The sequence below is a fragment of the Cheilinus undulatus genome, linkage group 11 (genome assembly GCF_018320785.1).
Source record: "Cheilinus undulatus linkage group 11, ASM1832078v1, whole genome shotgun sequence".
NCBI lineage: Eukaryota > Metazoa > Chordata > Actinopteri > Labriformes > Labridae > Cheilinus > Cheilinus undulatus.
Genome location: NC_054875.1, coordinates 45,865,295 through 45,884,093, shown reverse-complemented (window position 1 = coordinate 45,884,093; position 18,799 = coordinate 45,865,295). Strand labels below are relative to the sequence as shown.

The window sequence follows — 18,799 nt, the reverse complement described above, 5'->3', positions numbered from 1 at the left end:
ATATTTTCAACCTATATTTGACTCAAAACATGGATCAACAAATAGAATCATAATGTACAGCATCTCTGTGACACTAAAGCTGTGTTTCTGCTGATTATTGAATTTTACTCCTAAATGTTAAAATAATAATACAGGGGGCTGCATCACAGGATCTCTCTCTCTCTCTTATGCTCTACTCAGGCACCATAACGTGATTACTGAACAGCCTGAAACTGGCTGACAGACCCAAACAAATATGGCAGTTAGCATTTGAGTTAGCATTCGGGCTAGTGGTAATAAATGATCGTAATTTGATTAAATGAACTCCAGGCTCACTCAAAATGCTGCAGCAAGGAATTCAAAGGCATTAATAGTCTCAGTGGAATGACACAATGGCTAGCTTCAGGAGGAAAAACAACTAAGAGGCAGCGATGTATGGTTCAAAAGTTATTTAACTTTTGTTACACTGTCACTTCTTGTCTTGTATGACAACGCTGGTCTGGAAGCCATTTTAACGATCACATTCAGAGAAAAACTGTCACAGAGACACTAATCTTTTTTGCTGCAGTGGGTCCTCTGGTTCTTCTATGCTGCTCTGAAAGCGGTAGCTCATGCATGATGTGCTTTCCAGCAGTGAAGAAGAACTGATTTCCAGTTTATAGCGCTAACATTTAGCATGGCTAAATGAAGCAAAATATAAAGCAAAGCCAGTATCGGATCAGTGCATAAACTTGTGACTCACCGATACCAATACCTGCATTTTAATCAGTATCTGACGTATTTTCAATACTGGTATCAGAATCGTAACAACCATAATTCTATCCAGCTCCTCAAGTTTGCAGACACATCTCTGGTGGGGATGAGTTTGTCTACAGGTGAGAGGTGGACCATCTGGTGACCTGGTACAGTCAAAACAAGCTGGAGTTCAATGCTCTAAAGACAGCAGACCTACAAGACTGAATTACTCTCTTGGCCACTCAGCAGTTACAGAGTTACTCTGATGATCACTCAGCAGTAGGGATGAGTATCGTAATCGGCACCAACATTGTAGTGGTACCAACACATCGTATACCTACAACACAGATATCATTATGTCTTTTTTTAAAGTCATGATTTAGCACTGATATAAAAAAAAAAATCTAAAATATACAACCCTGTTTTCACTGTGGTCTCTTTCCATTTCTTGGGGACCCTCATCACTCAGAACCTCAAGTTGGAGTTCAATACCAGCTCCCTTATCCAGACAGCACAACAGAGGATGCACTTACTGCAGCAGTTAAAGAAATTCAACCTACTGAAGGCGACGATGGTGCACTTTTACTGCCATCATCGGGTCCATCCTCACTTCATCCATCACAGGCTGGTACGCTCAGTACCAGAGGATTTTTTCATTTGAGTACCATGTGAACACACTAATTTCTAAGCAGGCTTCATGTACAGAAATAAATCAAGTTTCTAATGGGAGGTAGGAAGAGAATAGTTGACGCTGTGCTCCCATCAGTTATTGATTATGGGGATGCTTATAGGAATGCAGCAGCTTCAACCCCTGGACACTGTCTATCACTCTGCCCTTAGATTTATAACTGGTGATGGACCCAACACTCCTCGGAGTTACTGGAGTGGATTTAACCTTTCAAGACCCAGGAAAGATTCCCAAGTTTCAGGCTTGCTAGAAAACGTTCTGTAAGAGCTACAAAGGCGTGAAAGATGCCATTAGAAAGGAACAACATCTTGCAGAGGAAAAATCAAGTGAGTGTCTGTGATTTACGGTTCAAAGGTTATTTAACTTTGAATATGACATGGATGTAAACTACCACCTCACAGCTCAAACTTGTGTGGAGTTCAAGCACTCCCATGACCTGCTCCACTGATTTGATGAAGCCCCTTGAGCCTGCACGGAAATCTACAAAACTGCATTTTCCTTCATTGCCCTGAGCTCATGTAATGCCCTTCAACAAGCTCTAAATATTAAAGCCTTCCCCTCTCCAGCAGAGTTGAGAACCTTTGTCCTAAAGTCTAGTTAGTTTGTTTGCTGTTCTGATTGATTTCTGCTGTTTTAAACTGATAGAGATTGTTTGTTATTTTGTCTTGCTAGTTTTAATGTGGTTGTAATCTTGATGGTATTGGAAATGAGGGAACTTCACATTCAGTTTTGAAATAAAATGAAATATCTAGGCAACTTTCTTAGTTTTTATTCTCCCAAACAAAGAGGAACCTAGTCTAACATACAGCCACATGTATGGCTTCAAACACACACTATCATACACACTGTCAAATTAACGCAGCAAGCCTGCTGCCTGTGTCAATTAAACATGGCCCCGGTCCATGCTGATTAATTGCTTTTAATAATTCAAAGCTGAACTTTAGTGGGAGTCACTTCAGCAGAGCGATAAAGAGGGCTGGGGTCACAGTCACATGTGTGTGTTTACGTACATTTGTGTGTTAAGTCATGTGTGTGTTCATGTCAGGGAGAGGCTGAACCCCCCACAGGGCAGGAAGGCAATTAGCCGCTCTCTCTCGCTCTCTTTCTCTCTCTCTGAGTGGCATCCAGTGATTCCACAACACACACAGTAACACAAACTCAGCTGAAGCATCATGGCTATTGTCTCTTGTCTTACAAGTGCAAATATACATATAAAAATTATCTTATCTTATTTACTGTCAAATTAGAACTATTCTTACATTTTCTGTATTGATGTTCATATATTTACATTTTAATGATGCACGCTGTCTTTTATAACTTTAATCCCTAGTTGATCTGAGCTAACAGGTCACAGGTGTCATCCAGGAAAGGTTCAGCCACACCTTAGAATCAGGATGTAATGAATAAATAAACATGTCTGTATATGTGTTTGTGTCTGCATTAAATCAGTCTAAAATAAATACAGCTAGGGCTGTCGCACAATTTTTAAAATCACAATTAATCCCTAAACTTCAACAGTTGATTAATCGCAATTTTAATCACAGGTTTAAATTTCAGATATTGTGCATTTCAAAATCCTTTTTTTCAGTCCATATTGTCTATGTCAATCTTGATGATGACAGATTACTTAAATGACTGATTCACTGCTACACCAGTTTGGTCTGAAAGTATGACTTAGAGCTAAAAGGCAGATTCAAAGTGCTTACTCTATCAAATACACTTTTTAAAACTGTTACACATGAAGAAATATGCAGGAAGGCATGTACAAAATGACTCTCTGACATAGAATGATCCCAGCTTTACACTTTTCAAGTGTTCACATTCAAGTGTGAACATTTGAGGTGTAAAGGTACACGTATTTGTACCGTATCGATTCGGGCCTCTCAGCCTCACACACGGACGGGAAAACGAGAGCACAACTGACACCATCCACGCAACCACACAACCACAGCAAACAACAGAAACAGCCTGAATATCCCCAGGTAAAGGCTCTTGTTTGTGAACACTTCGTTTCCCAGTAAAATACAACAGTGGACAAGGAGGAGACCAAAGTAGTGCACACATTATCTAGCAGGAGTGTTTCTGACAGCACGTCCGTTGGATCAACTGAAGAATCAGGGACAGCACAAAGATGAACACTGCTGCGACTAGGAAAAAAAACAAAGGAACCACAGCTCTGTTTGTAAGTTTAGCAGACTCTTTCTGGCAATTTCTGAGAGGACAAAAGCAATGAAAATTAATTTTAAAGCAGCCGATAAACAACCATATAAGCTGTTGGAAAAACAGGATTTTTAACACCTGTTAAAGTTAACCAAGCCAAAGTACAGAAAATCAACTCCTCCGCCTTTCAACAAAAATATGCACCAGTCCTCTATGAACTTCTCATGATTTAGGGTCTCTTTATGAAAGCGATGATGTGTTGGAGGAGGAGGAGAGGGGGATCAGTCCCTTCTGCAGCTGTTTCAGTGCACTGATAACAGTTATCTTCAGACTCCAAGCTGACTTTATCCTCTTTATCTGCTGAGATGAGCTGTAAAAAGTGCCCCCAAACTTTGAAGTGGGTACCACCGGTTGATAAAATAATCCACGGCTGAATTCTGTGTTGAAATCAGCAGGATAGACGTTAACTAGCACTATTAATGAGCTAACTTATGGTTGTATGATGATGGGTTCAAGGTCAGCTGGGAAATTTGAAAATCCGAAGAGAGTGTATAGATATGTCAATATATCAATAAAAATTAAGATAAATAACCTAGTAACTGAAAAAAATAACGTTTCTGTATTTTAATTCGTTGAAGACATTTTGGCAGGACGTTGCAGCATTATTCCTAATTTAAATGTCATTTATTCAGCTTATTTATTTCAATGTATATTTTTAATGTAAAAAAAGCTCAGAATTTAGAAAAGGAATATCTTTTTCTCTGCTTTAATTACCGTACTGAAAATGTACTGAACCATTACCATTAATTCACATGCAGGTCTTTTCTCTGTTTAACTGACAAATTTAAATTTTTACAATTTAGAAAAGTTTTTTTGTTTGTTTTTATTGCCAAAAAAATATTCAAAGAGAATAAACACCACGACTAAAAGTAATGACTGAAATAAATGTAGGGACTTTTGTGATGAAAACTTAAAAAGTTAACTAAATTTCTAAAGACTAAAATGACTAACATGTGACTTAAACTAAAGATTATTTTAATCTAAAAAATAAATTCTAAATAGTTGGAGATGTTATTGGCTTTAAATGTCTGCAGTTGTTAAATCAACCCCAAAAATGATTAATATTGAAAAAGTTTCAGAATGACTTAAGATTTGATCATCCTTTATAGAAATTTACTTGCCAGCCATTATTAGAAAATATTTTTTTAAAAAGGGTCAAATTTGGAAGAAATGTCGCAAAACTTGACAGATAAAGGGGTTGAAAAGGGTTTAGAGTGTGGTAACAAATGTTGATAAGTGGAAAAATGGATTGCAGTGTGGCACAAAGGGATAAAAAATGGCAAGTGGTGAAAAGAGGTTAAAATGTGGCAAAAATTAGTAAAAGAGGAAAAGGGGGAAAGAGGTATCAAAGATGGGTTAAAATTAGCAAAAAAAGTGCAAAAAAGTAATGAAAATAGGTCACAAAGTGGCAGACACACAAGAAACATTACAAAAATAGATAAAAGAGTAGCACAAATGAGATAAAACATGCAGGAAAAGTGGTTTAAAAGGGTTAGAGAGTGGCAAAAATTGGATTGGAGTATCAAAAAGGGGAAAAAGTGTCAAACATATAGCAAAAATAGCCTGGCACAGTAGTTGAAAGGTGCTAATGAGTAGCACACAGGGGCAATAATTAGCAAGAAAGTTGCAAAAAAAAGGGGGTTAAAGAGTGGCAAACAGGTGAAAATTGGCAAAATTGGTTTGTCAAATTTAATTTTTGTTTTTTTGAAAGTCCAGCCCCCAGAGTTTCTGCCAAGACCAATTTAACAGCATCAGCCATTAATCATTTATACAATAAAATTAAAACTGTGACCCAAACAGTAAAAAATACCCCTTAGCCCAATATGTAATCATCAAATCCATGCATAAAAATTAAAAAGTACAAAGGTCCAGTACTTTAGTTAAGTAGTGCATTTACAGCAACAGGGAAAAAGTTATTCTTTATGTGGTTTGTCCACGATCAACAACATCAAGGTTTAAGTCTGGAATTATTTACAACAACAGCAGTTTTACATGTTTTAAGCTTTACTGACTTCTGTATGAGAGTCAAACAGTGAAGTCAGCTCCTTATGAAGCAGCAGTGGTACTTCAGGCAAACTCTCTTTAAATGAAGCTTCATTTGAATATTTTTGTGACTCCTGTTTCGTTCCACATCCTCCAAACCTCTTTTCTTCCTCCATATGGATAAACTCTTTTTACCATGCTCTTTATACTTCTCCCCTTTAAGTTCCCTCAATCAGCATGTTTCTTTCTCCCTCTCTCCCCCAACTACATGGAAAATGAGCTCGTTTCCTGGGCCATTTTCTTTGTTAAAAGCCATTAATTAGGCTAATTGAAGAGAGAGACAGGACACTCCAATGACTCCTCTGTTTAATGAGGGACGAGGAGAAAACCCACAGGAGAGGGGGGTTGGACCGAGGGTATAGGGATCGACAGAGGATGTGACAAAGGAGAGGAGCCGAGGATGGAGGAGGGGACGGGACAGGAAGCTCAGAGCGGTGCAGAGGGGGATGATGGGAGGGAGAAACGCAAGCTGGAAGGGGATAGATGATGGGTGGGATGGATAAAGGAGAAGAGGAGATGGGCAAGCTGGAGGGGGATGGAAAGATGGGCAGCAGGAGGAGGAATGATGGGGGGATGGAGAGGAATGGGGAGGGGGCCTTCAGGGTACCAGGATTCACAGAAAACATAATATGGGGGTGGCAGCGCTGGCAGAGGAGAGGATGGGGAAGAGCATCTTTTCTTCTGATTTACAGCCCAATGAGGAAAAATGGACAACTTATGACCAGAAAAGCTTTATTTTTTATTTTCTATTGTAATGTAGTCCATCTTTAATGTCTTTCTGCACTGTTTAATGCTATAAATGTTATAAATATTGATCTCTAACTCTGCAAAGCACTTTGAACTCTTTGCATATGAGTGCTGCCTATAGGCTGTTTGCAATCACATGATCCCAAATGTCCGTTGGGGGTCAGAAAGTGGGTACAGTCATTAGAAATGAATGGGAGCAGAGGAACATTAGTCCTTAACAGTTCCACTTGATCTCTATACAGCAATTATCACCAGAAAATTTCTACATGCACTGAATATGATCACTAAACTTAAAAAAAAAAAAAGAAAAGTTATTTTTACCTCAGATTTACCTTGCGTGGAGGTATCAATATCACAAATACTCAGTCCTGCAGACCTCCATAGCGTCATCTATCCAGATGAAGACAGATGAGGTTCTAGAGGAGTCTTGTACTGAGCTAAGAGGCTAGCTGAGCCCTTTCACATATAAAACAGTCCTTATTTTCTTACAAAAATACTTTTAATCGAAACGAAGATTAACTATCAACAAAATAAACCTTGGTGACTAAGCGACTGAGTGATGATGAGCCGTTCATGGAAGAGCCTGTGCTATGAAGTGGCTCTTTCATGTTAGCCATGTTAGCTAGTTCCTGTTTGAGTGCCAGTTTCCTTTCCTACACCCTTTAGAAGTTATTTCATCCATATTCAAAAAGCTGAAATGTTAGTAAATGAAGAGCTTGGGAGCCAAACAATCAGCTCAACTGAGCTGAGCCAAATGATCTGGATTTCTTTAAAGAGACTAATTTCAGGTCACAACAAGAAAGGCTGGAGGACGGTGAGACAAACTTCAGCTGAAGAAACACTGGTAGCCTGAATATTTTCCTACTTTCAGGTCACAAAAGTAGCACAGGAATTAAGAATGCTTACATTTTTGCATGTTGAACAATTGGCACAGTCGTAAACTGCTCAAAAAAGGCCTTTTGGTAGAGTTTCTCTATGTAGAAATCACTTCTTGCCCCTCAAGAGGAGATCTCTGCTGCTACCTGACGTCAAGCTGTTCACTCTCTAAGACTGAGCACAGATTCCTTTTTTTCTGCTGTTTCATACCTTTACAGTCTTGTCCTGTGGTGCTGATGTGCATCCTCTTCTGACACTCTCCACAGCTCATCAGGAACCGAGTCACCGCCTCTCTGGGCAGGAAGGCGTACGTCTCTGCAATCTGAGAGAGAGACACAAAACATATCAGGAGAAAGGAAAGTGTTTTACCACTAGTAGTTTTGCAATGACTAAAGCAACTTGGGAGTCGGACAATACAGGCAACAGGACAAAAGGTCAGTGCACATTTTAAAAAAATCCTAAATAAAATTTGCATGTAACATTAAAACATTTCATGTGATTGCACTGTCAAAATTTTGATCCCCTTGATAAAGAAATAAAAATTCAAGCAGATCATTAAAAACCATGTCAGTGAAGGCCAAATAAAATTACATTTAATGGAGAAAGATTTGACGTCTACTATGGTTTTACATTGATTACATATATTAAAATATCAGCCATAACAAAGCTTGTCAAATACATCAGAGATTCCCATCATGCATCAGTAATATTGAGTTATTTCTTTCTTACCTGGGCTGCACAGAAAATGGCAATTAGGGAATTAAGATAACAACAGCTTTTATACTGGTAGTTTCCTTACTTCTAGTGATGACTTTAGAGATAAATTTCACTCTTTAAAATCATCCAATCTTTCTGTAAACTTCTGTAAAAGATGAGTACTTTACTTTGAAGTGCTTAAAACTTTCACTGAACATTAAGAGGCGAACTCTTAATCATAAAAATACTTCAGTGAAACAGCCCATTATTCATCAATCAGGTTTGTTTTGTGTAAAATTTTCCCAGAATTCAAAGATCTTGCCTCCTTTTCATATGACTTTCTTTTAGAAGCTCCCTGCTCTGCTGTAGATGTGATGTTTGAATGTGCCTTTGCATAAATCAAACATTTATTCTGGAAATGAGGCACAAAAGACACAAAAGAAGCAAGAGAGGAGGAAGGGTGGAAAACAGCCAGCGTGCATGGATGGGGGGTTGCTGTGCAGTGAGTGTGTGTTCTGTGAGAGAGAGGGAGGGAGGGAGAGAGAGTTGGTGTATGTATGAAGGAGGGGGTGAAGCAAAGACAAATGTCACTCCCAGCCTTTGGTGGCACTCAGACCTGCAGCTGTGTGGCAAGGTGAGCCGCTCCTGGCTTTATCTCTACTGTAATCACCATAAATACACTCCATACTGTTTGTAATGTACAAAGACACAAAGGGTAGGAAGTACAAACCCTGCATGTCTAAATAATTGAACATTAAGTTATAAAAGGATTTTAAAAAATAAAGAAAGAAAACTTAAAAAAGAAGATCAAAGAGAGAAGAAATAGTTTAGCTAAGAGGATTCATCAGTGAGAGCTGCACTTCCTCAAAATCACCAAAAGAGGGCGGTGTCTACAGCTGAGAATGAAGAAGAGCCCTGTGAAGGCACTAACAGAACCAGCAGACTCACTGCCAGTCTCTCCTAAATAACCAGTCTAAAGATAGAAAGTCTTCTTTTTCTACATCTACCTTCATCATCAGATTACGGAAGAGTATTGGGGCCACTGAAAAAAAAATTTGAGAAGAACATTTTTTTTTCACTTGTGAGAAAAAAGTCAGAATTCTGAGATTAAAGTCAGAATTCTGAGATTAAAGTCAGAATTCTGAGAAAAAAGTCAGAATTCTGAGAAAAAAAGTCAGAATTCTGACTTTATTCTTCAAATGAAAAAAAAGTCTCAACTTTTTTTTCAGAATTCTGAGATTAAAGTCAGAATTCTGAATTTAATCTCTGAATTCTGACTTTTTTCTCAAAATCCTGAGTTTAAACTTAGAATTCTGACTTTAATCTCAGAATTCTGACTTTAATCTCAGAATTCTGACTTTTTTCTCACAAGTGAGAAAAAAAATTTCGTCTCAAATTTTTTTTTTCAGTGGCCCTAATACTCTTCCGTATAAGATAAGAACACCTAGACTTGTAGCAAATCACAATTTCCCACAGCCATTCAAACTTTTAAAACTTTATCAACAAACATATTATTGAAAATAGCATAAACACAGTTTATGTTCTCTTTGTGCACAGTGCAGTTACATTTTATTCATGTTCAAGTTTTTTATCACATCTACAGTTTCTTGCAAAATAAAAGATGAACAGCTGATTTTTACATTACAAAATAAAATCAAGGCAATTTCTAAGAGGTAAGTCTATTGTACTTTGAAGTAAATTTTCGATGGTGTTTGTAAGCTTTGAAGGGACAGACCGAACATTTGTGTTTTGTAGGTTCCAAAAAAAGCATCTTATTCTTTCAGATAGAGTTCTCTCTTTATTGTTTTAGGATAATTTTAAAATCAATATGAGCCTACTTGTGGCAAAAGAAATAGCTTTTGTGGACATATCTGAGGAGTAAAAAGATTAAATCATCACTGCTGGCAGAAAAGTTCCAAACATATTAGAGATGCATGAAAGAGATGAAAAGTTTACTGGTAACAATGATAACCGTGATATACTTCCCCCACTGTTATCCTACCATTTATATTATTATCATCATGAAAAGCGTCAGTGATAACTGTGCTCTAATATCATAGATAATTATGCCCATACAGCATGCTACATAGGTTAACATGAAAAAAGTCCACGTGTTGACTGGAGATGTAAAGAAGTGGTGGCAGCATCATGCTGTGGGGATGCTTCTTGGAGGGTAAAACAAATGCAGCAAAATAGGAAAATCCTGGAGGACAATCTAAAGGAGTCTTCAAGAGAAGTACGGCTTGGGAGAAGATTTATTTTCCGGGCAGACAATGAGCCAAAGCATACAGCGAAAGCTACACAGAAACGGTTTGAAGACAACAGGTGTAATGTTCTCAGTCTTTGGGCGAGTCAACACCCAGCCCTCATTCCAATAGAGGATTTGTGGCTGGACTTGAAAAGGGCTGTTCATGCCCAATCCCTGTGCAACCTGACAGAGCCTGAGCAGTTAAGCAAAGAAGAACTGAGTAAAAAGGCAGAGTCCAGGTGTTTGAGCCTGATTGGGGCCTATCCACACAGACTTTGACCTGTGATTGCAGCCAAAGGTGACTCTACTAAATACGGACTTTAAGAGGATGAATATTTATGTAGTCACTTATTTTGCATATCTTATTTTCATGTAATTTGTAGAAATCTGTTTTCACTTTAACATTAAAGATTTTTTGTTTAAAAAGCTGAATTACATTGACCATGACTGATTTATAAAAATAATAAAAGGGTAAAATATCCAAGGGGGCTAATACTTCTTATACGCACTGAATAAATCACAGAAACCCCAAAATAGTCAAATGACAAAACTGAAATGAGACCATTGTGTAATGCATGTCATGTACTCATTCAAACCTTTAAATTTAACTTGGAGGAAACAGACACATGACTGTGAAATTCTGCATACAATGAGCCCATATAACTGGAATAGAATGATCCTTGTTTAATAAGTAAATGTTTCATTATTAAATCAGCAGTGAAATGAGGCTCTTTCCAATAAATCTTTAACTGTTAGACTTTTTGAGGTCACCACCATTCAGCTCCAAAGACAAGTGACGCCTACAATTGAAAATGATTTGAACACACTTAAAGGAAGCCTTTGTTAGCATGCTGGTTTAAATATGCCTGCTGATTTTCAGAAGGACTCAAACTGATGTGAAACTGAAACTACATCAGAAGCAGTTAAAAGACTCAGACGCTGTTTCTTTAAAAGAGGAATGAAGCCCGAAAGAAAAGGAAGATAGATAGGGAGAGTTAGGCAACAGATGGCAGGAGTTATGAAAGAGAGAATGACAAATAGGCAAAGACATGCAGATTCAAAACACAAGATCAGGGAGTTTCAACAGAACCCAAACTTCATTCTTACAGCTTTGTACGTCTTCTTCTGGCCGGCGTGTTTCGGGGCTTTTCCAGGGTCGGAGCTGATCTCTACGTGCATGGCGTAGATGATATCGAAGAAATCCTCCACCACTGCCACACGCTTCAAGGACGAGTCGACCCCTGACACACTATCCACGCACTGAAAACCGAGAAGAAGAAAATTTTAACTTCTTATTTAATTTTTTTTGTATTTTTGTACAATCACAGTAAAGACAAAGGTACCTCAGAGCAAAGACATATAATGTTAACTTGGGACTTATGGCTCTACAGTTTTTGGAGGAATTTAAAGTTTCCTTCTTCAAGCTTACATTTGCATGGCAAGAACACAAATCAATCTCAAAAAGCTAAGCATTATTTTTAACCTGATGCCTTTTTCATGAATTCATTTTCGGTAATATGAAAATGAAGAGAAGTGATAAATTAACAAGGCATGCCATATATACTGTTTCACATATCAATGGCATGGGATATACCATGGATTTACTATACGGTCTGGCTCACAATCTCTGTTCCAGTTTATCCCAAAGGCACTCAATGGACTTGAGGTCTGGGCTCTGTGCCGGCCACTCAAGTTCTTTCACACTGAACTTATTAAACCCTGCTTTATTAGGGCTGAACGATTTGGGAAAATAATATAATTGCAATTTTTTTCCCCCAATATTGCGATTGCTATTTTATATTCGATTATTCCTTAAGTTCTTCATCTTATGTATTTTCCAACAAACACAAGCAATACATCATTCTATATTAAAACCAACAAAACAGGGCTGAATAATTTTGAAAAAATATCCAATAGTGATGATTTTGACTCATGTTGCAAATTGGATATGAATTACTGTATTAAAGGGAATGATCATTTTAAAGTCATTCTCATATTCTCATATCTCAGAAAAAATGGACAAAAATGAACAAAGACTGTTTGCAGATTATTCTAAAAAAAAGGGGGTCTTGAATGATTGCATTATATGTAACACATAACACCTCTGCTGCAAAAGAAGTTTTAAACCGGTGTTTTGACTCACATTTCAGGTTAAAGAAATATTGCAACTTCTGCGATTTGAAAATTGCAGCAGGCCATATTGCGATTTAATCTAATTTGCGATTAATTGCCCAGACCTAGTCTTCATAGTTCTTCTCTGTGGACTGGGGCACAGTCATGTCGGAATAGAAAAGGGCCTCCCCCGAACTGTTGTCACACAGTTGGAAGCAGAGCATTGTTCAAGATGTCTTGGTATTCTGGCACATTAAGATTGTCCTTCACTTAAAAACAGCCCTATATCACCAAACTTCACAGCTGGCACAATGCAGCCAGGGAGGTAACATAAGGTGCTTCCATTTCCTGAAAATATTCCATTACAGTAGAATATCCAGCATGGATGAAATTTCATAAACCGTCTCACAATACCATGCTTAAACTCACTGAGCTCTTCAGAACGACCCATGTTGTGTTACAAATGTTTGTAAATGGTGACTGCTTGACTAGGTCCTTGATTTTACACAATCATGAAAATGTTGGCACCCCTGGAATTTTTCCAGAAAATACATAATTTCTCCTAGAAATTGTTGCAATCAACAAATGTTTTAGTATACATGTGTTTATTGCCTTTATGTGCATTGGAACAACACAAAAAATCCGAAGGAAAAAGACAACATTGACATAATTTTACACAAAATGTAAAAAATGGGCCGGACAAAATTGTTAGCACCCTCAACTTAATATTTGGTTGCATACCCTTGGGAAATAATAACTGAAACCAATCGTTTCCTATAACCATCAACAAGCTCCTTACACCTCTCAACTGGAATTTTGGACCTCTCTTCTTTTGCAAACTGCTCCAGGTCTCTCAGATTTGAAGGGTTCCTTCTTGCAACAGCAGTTTTGAGATCTCTCCATAGGTGTTCAATGGGATTTAGATCTGGACTGCTGATTGCTGGCCACTTCAGAACTCTCCAGCGCTTTGTCTCCAACCATTTCTTGGTGCTTTTTGAAGTATGTTTGGGGTCATTGTCCTGCTGGAACACCCATGACCACTGACGCAGACCCAACTTTCTGACACTAGGCCCTACATTGCGGCCCAAAATTTTTTGATAGTCTCCAGATTTCATGATTCCTTGCAGACAGTCAAGGCACCCAGTGCCAGAGGCAGCAAAACAACCCCAAAACATCTTTGAACCTCCACCATGTTTGACTGTAGGTAGTGTGTTCTTTTCTTTGTAGGCCTCATTCCGTTTTCTGTAAACAGTGGAATGACGTGCTTTTCCAAAAAGCTCTACCTTAGTCTCATCTGTCCACAAAATGTTCTCCCAGAAGGATTGAGGCTTACTCAGGTACATTTTTGCAAACTCCAGTCTGGCTTTTTATGTCTCTTTGTCAGCAGTGGGGTTCTCCTCAGTCTCCTGGCATAGCGCTTCATCTCATTCAGATTACGACGTATGGTTCGAGCTGACACTTTTGCATCCTAAGTCTGCAGGACAGCCTGAATTTGTGTGGAAGTTGACTGAGGATGTTTTTCCACCATTCTAACTATCCTGCATTGCATTCTTTTGTCAATTTTTCTCTTTCGTCCACGTCCAGAGAGATTAGCCACAGTTCCATGGGTTATAAACTTCTTGATTATATTACGCACAGTGGACAAAGGAATTTCTAGATCTCTGGAGACGGTCTTGTTTTTCCACAATTTAGCTTCTCAAGTCCTCAGACAGTTCTTGGCTCCTCTTTCTTGGTGCTTGGTGTGACACACACAGGCACACAACACAAAGGTTGAGTCAACTTTTATACATTCTAACTGGCTTCAAGTATGATTTCTAGATTGCCAGCACCTGTTACTGCCAAAGGTGAGCTTAAATCAGCATCACATGCTGGAAATAAAATGATTTACCCTCAGTTTTAAAAGGGTGCCAACAATTTTGTCCAGCCCATTTTTTGAATTTTGTGTAAAATTATGTCAATTTGGGCTTTTTTCTTTGAATTTTTTCTATTGCTCTAATGCACATAAAGGCAATAAATGTGTATGCCAAAAACATTTGTAACTGCTACAATTTCTGGGAGAAATGGTGTATTTTCTGGAAAAATTCCAGGGGTGCCAACATTTTCGTCCATGACTGTACCTGTGGAAAAGGGTCTGATTGAATTTCCCTCAGGGTTCATTTAGTATCTATCTATCAATAATCTATCTATTTCAAACCCCTGAATTCAATAATAAACATGTGTGGTGGTACTTTTGTCCATATGGTGTATTTTACATCATAAAAAATAGCAAAGTTTGGACCTCAATCTGTTCAAATGTGAGATGGAACAAAACAATTCTGTTGAAAAAGGGCTTCATAGGCTTATCTTTTTCCAGTCCTCAACACACTGAAAGTGGCCCCGCAACCCACTTTCGGGTGCTAACGTACCAGTATAACCACTGCCATGGCTGGTGTTTTGAAAGGGCTAAAATTAGGAAAAACTCAGAGGGGGATTGGAAAAAGGTTCTGTTGTCAGTAAACTACAGAAAATGAGCTCAACAGGTAGTTGTCATGTCAATTCACAACTCTTTACTATTAGCTAGTGTGGAGCCAGTTAACCTTTTATTGATCCTTTGCATGGATTCATTTCACATTCATCTGAGAAACCTCTCATACAAAACATTTGGGAAGGGATGGACTTTTAAAAAAATTCTCAGAAGGTGACAGGCCAATCAGAGGAAGAAGACAACATGAGGCAGTAGATGTGCAGGTCCAATAGTAATCTGAGCTCAACAGAAAATTGCTGTCATAGTTTGGTAGAGCCTGATTGTGGATAAAACTTATGCCAGAGCAGGACAGGAGAAAACATCTGTCAAGAGAAGCTTTCAGTGTGGCCCTTTGACCTTGTTTTATGATGAAATGTGCCCCAGTTCTGATGCCACTATGCTATAGTTACATCCAAGCTAAACGCTTTACAGGACGCAGCCATTGCTATTGTCTATTCTCAGACCTAGCAAAAGGGAGCTGCCTGATGACGGATGGAATCTGAACAATCCATATGCTTTGCAAGGTTACAGTACCTCACCAGCTCTTAAGTTTAAATGCTTTCCTTTTTTCAAGGAAATATCAAGACAAAATCATCACTGTTGTTGGCAAAGCTGCTATGAAAAGTCCACCCCCTTCTTGATTTTGATTGGCCAAAGAGGGAAAATTAGCATTGATGAGAATGACACTGTTTCAAGATTGGAAGTTTTTTTCAACTGAGATCACAGCGCCAGGCTGGACTACATTTGATTTGTACTGAAACCAAGCAGCAACCTTCGCTCCTGGAAAATGAAGCCAATGCCGAAGTGCAAAAAATTGCAATACTGCAAGTGTGCACTTGAGGCAGGCTGCAGGAACATCGGAAGTCCCACCTGTTAACAGCTGGTTTTTACACTAGAAATAAACTGGTTTACAGCCTGGTTCAAAAAACCAAACATGTCTCATTAGCTAATGTCTTCATGTGCTCTCACTGTACGAGGGGTGAATTTTTTTGTACCACGATCGTTTGGATTATATTTAGGATAAACCTCACTTTGCGCATCTCATTTGATTGACAGATAGCCTCACAGGCAGAGGCTATGTTTCTGTCAACCACAATGCTAGCTAGCTAGCTGACAGGAAGTCGTGCTTAGTGGGCGGGCTGTTGGGTTGATCCAAAGTTTGGTTGAGACCACAGTTTCAATATGGAAGCCTCCGCAGATTGGCTTCAAGAGCTGTTTGAGTCCGCCTATTGTAAGCAGACAGCTGACGCCACACAGGCTTTGTCCAATTCTTTCTACAGTCTATGATTTAAACTGACATTATGATTACTGATGTGTCTATCAGGTAATTCTGACCTCAGAATCAATCTCCTAGCACTATTCATCATCATAAGTTAGCCTCCACACTCGCAGATCACCTGAATGAATACTGAGTAAAACATTTAAAAAATGGCTAATATTATTTGAGCTATTAAAAAATATAAAAACGACAGCAGAACTTGAAGCTTCAGTTTTATCATGAGATGTCAAACTTTAATCGTTTTTTTTTCTGCAGGGACCAGTGGACTTCCTGCTCTTTCTCTCTCTGCATGCTTCTGATGGTGATCATGTGTAGATCTAATAAAAGGTGGCAATTATACTCCAGCTGCTGCAAATTTAATGGGGTGACTTGCCAGTATACCATCCTTGTGAGGCAAAGACTGGACACCAACTTATGATTCATGACATTAATAGTTTAGAAAATTATTTTCCTGTAGAAATATAAAAGGAGAAAGCATGAATTAAAGACTGTTAAGTGTAGAAATGGTCCTTCTTTCTACTCTCCTCTCTTTCTTTGTGTGAGATACACAGACAGACTTTCCCTTTTGTTCCTGTTTTCTGTTTCCACACCTCAAACTCCCATAGCTTTCTGGGATAAAAAGGAGGGTCCAGAGACCTTTCGGTATTCCCAGAACTCATAAGTGTGCATTAGAGAAACAGACAGATGGAGAGAGAGTGCCCCGTCCTCTGGGAGGTTTGGTTAACACACTATAGGTGCAGAGGTGTCGCTCTAATTCAGGGCCTCACCGTCATTTAAGTCTAATTATACATGATGAATTTGTTTCACACCATTAAACATGGGAGGAAAATGACACGTTGGCAGCAATGAAACATGTCATTACACTCTAAATAACTGCAGCAGCCACAGACAGGCCACATGCTTATGTAAAGACTTCCATTAATGCTGTTATTTGACATGTTTGACAACATTTAGAAGCAGTGAATTCCTTAGTAGAAGTATAGAAAAGAAATTCACTGCTGTTGCATTGAATGTGAAAGTTTTCTGAACAAATTAAAATGAATGGTTTCAACTCAAATTGTAATAAGGTGTCGTTTACAGTAGACACCAGTGAATACTTTTATGAGCCAGAGTACACAGAGGAACAGCTTCTGCAGATGGAGTCTCAGTGGAAAGAAAGAGAGAGAGGAGACACTTTACTGGAGACTGGTTAGCAGGAGAGATCCTGAGTCACCTGGTGGTGTAGGTGTGTAAGCCAAAGTCCATAAACATGGAGAGCTACTATTCTCAAGAGGATGTTTCTGATCAGAGGATTGTGGCTCACAGACGCCTGCAGCCTGCATTACTCCCCAACCAGAGTTCCCTGCCTTACTGAAAGCTAGTGTTTAACGGTCTTTCTTCAACTTTCTGATGATAAATAAGAAAAACCAACCTGACCAGAGGAGCTGAAAGGACAGTTGTCATCCAAGGTAGTTTATTGCTGTTGCTATTTCTTTTCTAAATTCTAAATTTTAGTTTGGTGTGTTGTTTCTGATGAAGCATAAAAACCCAAACAACTGACCAGATGCACAGCAGCAAAGTAGCACGTAGCCTGTAGCAAAAGCTAACCAAACACAGAGGCTTTCTGGGTGAAAAATAATAGGCTACAAAAATGTTAGGTATAGAGTACAATTTAGCCAACGTTTTTTGGTCCATTTTTACCTAAAACTTGCAAAATAAGGCAGGGAAATTGTGCCCATATAAAGCGCTGTAAAGCCTAGTCCTGTTTAAAGGGATGGCGCTCACTGAAATCACTGGAGAATAATGTCACTGCTATAGAGTGGTACAGTGATGATGTAGTTTTGTAGGCAAAACCTGCAAGTTAGCATGGCATGGGATCCCTCAGTGGCAAGCCTAAGATTTTTCAAAGAGTTTTTAGATCATTGCTGAAAATAAGATCTGTGTCCATTAAAAGTTTATGAAACATACATGTTTGTACACATAGATAATCTTCATAAATCGATATCAATAGAATATTTTGTTCGGAAATTTTAATTGAGGGAAGTAAAAGCTGTCGTGCTACATTGAACTACATGGAGTCGACTGCATTTAACATCATGACCTGCATGTCAACGAGTGAGAGGCGGGCTCAGCTGTCGTACTCAGTGTGATGATGTGTAATGGCTCCGACATACACTGTAGTCCAGTGGTTTTTAAAGTGTGAGGCAGGCCTCCCCTGGGGGGAGTCACAGAACTTCAGGGGAGGCACGGAGCCATAAACCAGACAAAAAGGTGATTTGCTTTGCTAACTTCTGCTGTGCATGGAGCAAAAATGGATAAACTTATAAATTAGTTACTATAGGGACCATGCTATAGAGTCAACTATTCCAGTTAGGATTTTCCTGCATTGGTCCCAATGATGCCCAAGTCACAGTGTTTAATTTGCAAAGATGTAGAAGCTAATGACAGCATAAGGCTCTGTACATCCTGAGGTCATCTTAAGACTAGCAAAAAGTCTAATGACCAAAACCAGGGGAATTTTTAACAGGAAGTGAAACAAATTTCAGTCACTGATCAGTGCACCTGCACTGATCAAAAGCAAGGATGGTCTGCTATCATGCAATCCTGCATCAACTGTACAAATGAAGAACGTATAGTTCCCACTAAATAAGAGGAAAAGGCAGATGTTTAAGGACATTTGCAGACCAAAATATC

The 18,799-nt window shown here is 38.7% G+C and overlaps 2 protein-coding genes across 2 annotated transcripts in view; one reads left to right on the top strand and one right to left on the bottom strand.

Moving 5' to 3' along the window:
* Nucleotides 1–18,799, top strand: part of LOC121517796 (tubulin alpha chain-like) — a 1,079,624-nt gene that overhangs the window by 590,233 nt on the left and 470,592 nt on the right. The gene's annotated exons all lie outside the window — the stretch shown is intronic.
* LOC121517790 (nucleolar protein 4-like) overlaps nt 1–18,799 on the bottom strand; it is a 246,354-nt gene that overhangs the window by 175,858 nt on the left and 51,697 nt on the right. Inside the window, exons 2-3 of the mRNA XM_041799822.1 lie at nt 11,340–11,492; nt 7,499–7,610 (exon numbers count right to left, since the gene is read on the bottom strand). Coding sequence (XP_041655756.1) covers nt 7,499–7,610; nt 11,340–11,492 — 265 coding nt within the window. The remainder of the gene's footprint in view (nt 1–7,498; nt 7,611–11,339; nt 11,493–18,799) is intronic.